The following is a 7,619-nucleotide window of genomic DNA, read 5'->3' on the forward strand; positions in this document are numbered from 1 at the left end:
ACCTTAACCCACCTGGCCATGCCAGGCATTAGATTCGAGCAGTAGCAGTTTGTTGATTGGTTATTGAGTTTGTTTTGCTTAGTTCAATGTAATGCATTTTGAGGTTCTGTTGCAACGTTTTAGTACAGTACCAGACATGTGATACTCTAATAAGCTAAGTGTCAACAATTATTTATTTATGAAGTGAGTCTTATCGCTTGGTTATCGCAATGTTGAGAACACTAATTATGTTGAATTTTCACTTGAATAAATAAAACAATTTCCTTTCATTATGTGGCCCGGCCTTATTTTACAGTACGTTATTTACCGAATAATAATAACAAAGGAACCCGCACAAACGATTGAAACACACACAATAATATTGCTAGAATAACACAGGTATTGGTGAAGCAATAGACACTTCAGCCATTTCTTACCACTCGTAATTTCGAGCAGGAACTTTATATTCCACTTCGTGAAAAGATATGCCATTATTAGCGTTAAGCTAATTATTAGTATTCTAGCTGATGTACAAGGCCTAAATGCTAACAATGCTATCTATTAATCTACTTATCAGCAGCGACAATACAAATACCATTTTTCCTAACACAGAAATGCAACGAACCGTTTCATCTGAGGCGAACTTCTATGAAGAAATAAATATTATGCGTCAAACTTTCGAAATACGATTTTTTTAACAAGTGTAATATCCAAATATATACGCAGTCCTATCAACTATCTCTTTTATTATAATATACTGCAACGGTAGAACAACAAAAGATAATCACAAAGGAAACAGATATATAAAAAAAGTAAAAAAGAAAAGACGGCCATGTTATCTTTCTTGAAAAATCACAGTATATAACAATGAATTGACGATAAACATTCTATTAAATGTTTGTCTACACGTTGCACTCCTACCATTCCTTATAAGGGTTTATTATTTATCATCATATAGTTTAATATGCATAATATACATGGTCATAAACAGTTATGACGAAACGTCATAACTCGCTTCGCATCATGTTTCGTTACGTTTGTCTTCATTAAAGATGAGATAACAAAAATGAATGAACTGAATAGTGAACAGAAAGACTGTAATTATAGTTGTAAGTTTTTGTTCAATGTACAGAATACGCACAAAAAACAAAAAACATTTCAAGAAGCGCAATCTCGACAAATGTTTGTAAGGCATGTGTTAGTTACACACACACAAATATCCTAATACCAACATGTGCCCAAAACAATTTACTGAAATTAAACATGCGCACAAGAAAGTGTTTTTTTTTAATTCTTATTAAAACTTCTAACTAATTATTATATAGTTTCAAACCCTTGCCTCCCTCTTTAGTGGATGCCACTTCTCACCAGCTTCCCAGAAATATTTTTTGTACATAAGCAGCAAGAAAGAGAGCAAAAAGCAGATATGTTTCATGTTGATTATATAGCTGTATCACATGCTCTGGCAAGTTGAAACAATACATCACAACATGTTAGAACTAAGTACAAGTTATTTGATTCAATAAATGTAAATCATAACATATTACAACTTTATCAAAGTTGTTTGATTCAGAAACTGTAAACTTTAATATGTTACATATAAACTAAATGAGCTAAACTACGTTCCTACTGAAACTAAATTTTGTTGTGTAAGTATATAATTATTCTGTTTGAAAAAGATATAATCACTTATTATAATTATACTTCTTAACATTAGTCATAGCTACAGTGCTATCAAATGTATCATTAATGTTAGTTGTGATGCTAAGTGTTATAATAATAGAGAATGTGACATTCACGATATTAAAAACATTACTATTGTGGTTTGTGCTTATGGAAATTATGTTACTGCAAGTGAATTTGGCGTCAGCTTTTTACACTAAGATCACATCACAGCAAATGATTTTTGATAAAAGCCTGTGTGTGTCACGTCACGCTTGATTTCTGGAAACAGAAGTCATCAAAGCCAAAATACATTTACCGAGATAAAATAATTCGATTACTGTCTGTCTATTTCGATTTTAACGACGGGAGTGCAAGTGGACAGTGAAGGGTGTTGTAAAGCCTTATAAGTGTTGTGAATGTTGACATAATAAGCCTAAGGTAAACACGTAGTATGTGATCATCTAACTTACAGCGAAGTGCATAATATTTATCATGAATGTAAAAATATCGATTTAGTTTTACCCTAAATCGTTTCTGAATTAAGTTATTTGCTCTTACGTCGCAAACGTGTTTAATACCAACAAACCTCTTTAATAAGAAAGGATTGTAAGCTAAGAAATCATTAAATATTTTTCCACTTATGTTGTCTATACATTTCATTTTATACTTCAGTACATAGACTAACAACAATATTAGATCATACATTTGTTGCTAAGAGACATGACATAAAAGCCATTGTCGAAACGTAGCGTTAACAAAATGCACTGATCTTTATATATATTAGAAAACGTTAATATAGCTGATTTTTGACCAATAATTATTCTATGACTACGCCACAAATTCATTGCATGAATTATCTTAATTTTCATTGGGTTACAAAGAAATTTACTGACGTTTGACTATTTCTACTGCACTTTTCTGTCTGTTTGTTGGTCAAGCTTGATAATTTGACATTTGTTTATTTCAGTTGTGAGGCTAGAGTATACTGTGGCGTAGAGGTATTAGTTCTTACCCTGTCACAATTGACGGGCTATAGGCTAGTATTACTAATAAACATTCAAGCCTCTTTCTTCCATTGGATTATTCAAATAAATCTCTCTCTTTTAAATGAATGTTTGTAATTTCACAACACTACTCATTGTATTTCCATATTAGTAGTTGTACCAAAGATAACTTCCAGATTACTGACACATTAGCATGTGTAATTCCACACAAACTTAGCTTTTAATTAAAGCAAGGAATATCAAATACAACACATTCTTAAAAATGACGATACAGAGAGCCAGCCGGTCGCTCAACAAGATGGTCACAAAGCGTAATCAATTAAAAATGTTATAACGCTACTGTTAGTATAAACTGGGAGAGAATAGAACTACGAAATTGGGTTTAGCTTTACATATAAAACCTTTGATGTGAATGAAGTGTTGAATATATTGGGAAAGCGAGAAAACCGAGTGATTTTTGCATGAATTTCAGGCGGGTTCTAAGTTAATTTTTCATTTCGATGTAAACCTCCAGATATAACGCTGGCGTAGGTCAATTTTGAAATTCCGTTTGTGTGTGTTTGTGTTTTTTTTTACCAGTCCCACTCACAGTCGGTCACTACAAAAAATCGAATTTCAATACAAAATCCACATTTTAAATAGAAAATTAACACTTTAATAGAGGAAGTTTTCTGGACACGTGAGTTATTCTAGTATTAACTGATGTATAAAAATATATGTATAAACAAAAACTTGAAATTTCTGCTACTGCCTTACCTTCCGACCCAGTCACAACCATCTCCCGAAAAGGCAAAAGTCTCATCACACAAAATTATGAGAACAAAAGTCGCTAGAACGGAGGTTTTCCGGGGTTCGGCACGGGCTAATTGTAGCCCCATCGCCGCAACAGGCTGGAAGATCGGAACACTTCAATATCTTCGCCTCACGTTTAACTTGTCAGTAGCCTAAAAAAAAACTTGTATTACACACAAGTTAATAACTACACTACTGATATAGTGGTGATGTTTATAATGATACTAAGAACGAACTGAAATCTACAGCATTTGTAAGTTATAGGCTGCAAAACTGCTCTGTCGTATCGACCATAATTATTTAGTGTCATCACTATAATTCCATCAATAATAACAGTGCTAGACACTTATTAGTGTTGCGTACACAATTTTGATTACATTGTTCACCACAGTGTAAGAATAACGTAGCAATTACCAAAGTAGGAAGAATACAAAATAAACTAACATTTTTCATAAGCGAATGCGAACTTAACCCTAAGTCACTCTTGGTTCAATTCATAAAAAGTTAACTCCTCGTTCATGTTTAATTACTAGGACGGTATTAGAAGTAACTGAAAAATTCTTCCTTCAAACGCGGTAACATGTCTATTTGTTTTCTCATGACTCGAAATCCGCGAACTACCACACCAATATTTTCAACAACTATACAACCAGACGATCCGCGTCAAGTAAAAAGCCTGTTCTTAGATACCACACACTGTCGCTAGTCCGCGAAGAGCGTTGATTGGTCAGTTTCAGTAATTTGTGATGTGCTGCCATCTATAAATCTAAAAATAATAATACTAATAACTGGAGCAGAAAAATGTGAATCGACAATTATTTCACCAGTTTTTTTTTGTTTTTTTTAAGAAATCGAGTACAAAATCTCATTCTTAAACAAAACCCTTGCTCACATTCCTTGAAAAAAATAATATTTAGGTAACAAAAGTTCCCCTTTCATTTAACGCAATGAATATTTGGTGTTAAATTGCATAATGTATATTAACTTGCAACGAAAGTGGTTCGTTTCCTTGTTGTTAAGCGTAATTGTGCACAATGGACTACCTGCGCTGCGCCCGCTGCAAAGATCAAACCTTAATTATCTTCAAGTTTATTGTTGAGCTAATAGGTGGCAAGTGTTCCATTTATTAGCTTGTTTCTAGTTAAACACAAAGCTTCCCAAAGAGCGAGACGTGCTCTGCCAGATATGAGTATCTAATTCTGGATTTCTAACGTTGTAAGTTCGCAGACATATTGCTGTGCCACTGGAGGTTCCACTTATTAGTACTCTAGTATTTAATAATCTTTATGGCAATAGCAGGAAAGTTCCGTTTTATTGTTTGATTTCGAGTCATTTGCTTATCTGTCAATTTCAGTTTATTTATCCGAGACTTTATTACTGGTGTAGATTTGTGCTTAAATTGAAACAAACAAAAAATCAGTACTAGTATCGTAGGGTACACATACAGACCAATAAGTGAAACATTTCAAGTGAAAGTTGTAATTAATTAGTTCCATTCGAAAATACCATAAGATTTGAATACGTATCGGAACCTTGGTCGTCTCCAAACCTAGGACCACAATTCGATTCTGTGTGTTTTATTGTAATGTTAAGTCGCCAGTAATAGATGCTTCAAATAACTAGTATTTCCGGTTCTCTCTGAATATGTCTTTGTACACATGTAGTCAGAAGCAATGATTCGTTACGATTTTTCTTCCTTTTGTTTTTCTTTTCACAATTATTTTTACTCTACAACAGATCAGACATAGCCTAATGGTTAGAGCACTTGACCTACAGGTCGCGGGTTCGAATCCTGTCTAGCGTGGGATCGTTATAACATGACGTTTAATTTCATTTTTAGCTGGTAGAAGTGTAATCCTAGAGTTAGCTACGTGTGGTCTCTACTTCCCTGTAGTTTGCCATTCCTAAATTACGCACGGGTGGCGCAGATATTGCTCAGCTACCTTTGCACGAAATTCAAAGAAACAAGAATATTACACAACAGTAAGCTAAGAGTGTTTCTTTTTTTTTCAGGATTGCATTAGTTTTTATTATTTTGTATGTATATTAAGTGTATTTTGTTTGAGATGAAACAAGCGCCACCTATCTTTCTCGGTTTTGATATGTAGTTTATCTGTTTTAGCTGACAGCCATTTTTCTCTATGTGTGTGTTAAGTAACATGTTTTCTCTCAGCAAAAAAATAAAAAGTGATTGTGATAACACAAAGTTTGATTTGTTTGGAATTTCGCACAAAGTCAAGTGAAAGCTATCTGCATTAGTAGTGATAGACCAGAGGGAAAACAAGAAGCTAAAAACCAGCCACCGCCAATGCAGATATCCATCGTATAACTTTGTGTGAAATTCCAAACAAGGTTCTAGATATTTTCACTCCTGGTAATTTTACTTATAGTGATTTCACTTCCCATGTCAAAAAACATTATTAACATTAAAAGCAACATCTATTATTTTAAAAACAAATCAACATTACAAATGACTTTTATTAAAGATTATTGAAAGTGATTTAGGTTATAAGCTATTCCTCGTAAAAAGGCCCGGCGTGGCCAGAGGGTTAGGGCGCTCGACTTGTAATCTAATTGTAGCAAGTTCGAATCCCCGTTTCACCAAACATGCTCGCATTTTCAGCCGTGGGGGCACTATAATGTGACAGTCAATCCCACTATTCGTTGGTAAAAGCTCAAGAGTTGGCGGTGGGTGGTGATGACTAGCTGCCTTCACTCTAATCAGGGACGGCTAGCATATATAGCTCTCGTGTAGCATTCATGAAATTCAAAAACCAAACAAACAATCCTCGTAAAAATTCGATCTTCTTATCTGTACTCCCCTCGCTAGCACAGCGGTAAGTCTGTGGATTTACAACGTTAAAATCAGGGGTTCGTTTCCCTTCGGTGGGATTATCAGATAGCCTTATGTGGCTTTGCTATAAGAAAAACACGCACACACTCATATCTGTGTTATGTCTAGAAAGAAGTCATTTGTTCACATCTTTGAACTTCTTTTTTCTGCCCCATGCCCGGCATAGCCCAGGTGGGTTAAGGCGTGCAACTCGTAATCTGAGGGTCAGGGGTTCGCATCCTCGTCCCACCAAACATGCTAGCCATTTCAGTCGTGGGGGCGTTATAATGTGACGGTCAATTCGTTGATAAAAGAGTAGCCCAAGAGTTAGCGGTGGGTGGTGATGACTAGCTGCCTTCCCTCTAGTCTTACACTGCTAAATTAGGGACGGCTAGCGCAGATAGCCCTCGAGTATCTTTGCGCGAAATTCAAAAAAATTGCCCCCTAGTAGCATAGTGATATGTCCGCGGACTTATACTCCTAGAAACCGGGTTTCGATACCCGTGGTTGGCAGAGCACAGATTGCCCTTTGTGTAGCTTTGTTCATAACAAACAAATAAACGTCTTTTTGTTGTCATTGTCACCCCAATCAAACTCTTCAGTTGTACCAAACATTCTTTTCTTCTTTCTTTAGAGATGAAATTAATTTACACTTTTTTGATTAAAATGTTTTCTTAAACTTCAATCTTACTTTATACAGTAAAACCTGTGTAGGGCGAAATCGCACGAGACCGAGTAAAATTTTTCAGCCGAAGCAGGTTTTCCAGCTTGGACAGAGTGAACATGCATTTCCTTAATTATATATAATTTTTGAGCGGAACGTTATGCTTGCTTGTCTCAAGGGAGGTAAGACGTTTGTGAATAAAGTTATTACACTGTTTATGTTATATCTATTAGAATAAGAACAAAAATAGACATTCAAAATATACAGAAGTACACAAAATCTTAATCAAATTTATTTGAAGAAAGTGCCCAATTTCAACTGTTTCGTTTTTTAATGGGGTTTCTCATGCGGTTAAATGAGAACGCTAATTCTACGGCCTTTACATGAAGTTTATTTTCCCCCTTCATTTTTGCATACAATTTGATAGCGTTAATATAATTTAACACTTGCGATGAAGTAGGAATTTCTATTTCCTCGCTATCTTTTCCATTTTGTTCATCTTCTGAATCTCTCTCACTGTTGCCATCTTGAGATTCTATTATAGATTTTAAATCAGTTTCATCAGTGTCTATTAAAACATTATTGTCAACGTTCACAAATCTTTCCACGTTCACAGAATCGTCTGCGTCAGTCTTCTCAATCAGAGTTTGGATTTCACTAGAATAATCACAACAAACAACTT

At 34.8% G+C, this 7,619-nt stretch overlaps 1 protein-coding gene across 2 annotated transcripts in view; it reads right to left on the reverse strand.

The window, feature by feature from the left end:
- The window catches only part of LOC143254975 (meteorin-like protein), a 39,895-nt gene extending 35,776 nt beyond the window's left edge, over positions 1–4,119 (reverse strand). The window contains exons 1-2 of one of the 2 annotated variants that reach the window (XM_076509916.1): positions 3,885–4,117; positions 3,405–3,592 (exon numbers count right to left, since the gene is read on the reverse strand). In XM_076509916.1, coding sequence (XP_076366031.1) covers positions 3,405–3,526 — 122 coding nt within the window. In that variant the 5' untranslated portion in view covers positions 3,527–3,592; positions 3,885–4,117. Of the gene's footprint in view, positions 1–3,404 lie in introns of both variants that reach the window. The other variant, XM_076509917.1, reaches the window with a different exon arrangement.
- Between the last annotated feature and the right edge of the window lie 3,500 nt (positions 4,120–7,619).

The sequence above is a fragment of the Tachypleus tridentatus genome, chromosome 7 (assembly GCF_004210375.1).
Source record: "Tachypleus tridentatus isolate NWPU-2018 chromosome 7, ASM421037v1, whole genome shotgun sequence".
Taxonomy (NCBI): Eukaryota; Metazoa; Arthropoda; class Merostomata; order Xiphosura; family Limulidae; genus Tachypleus; species Tachypleus tridentatus.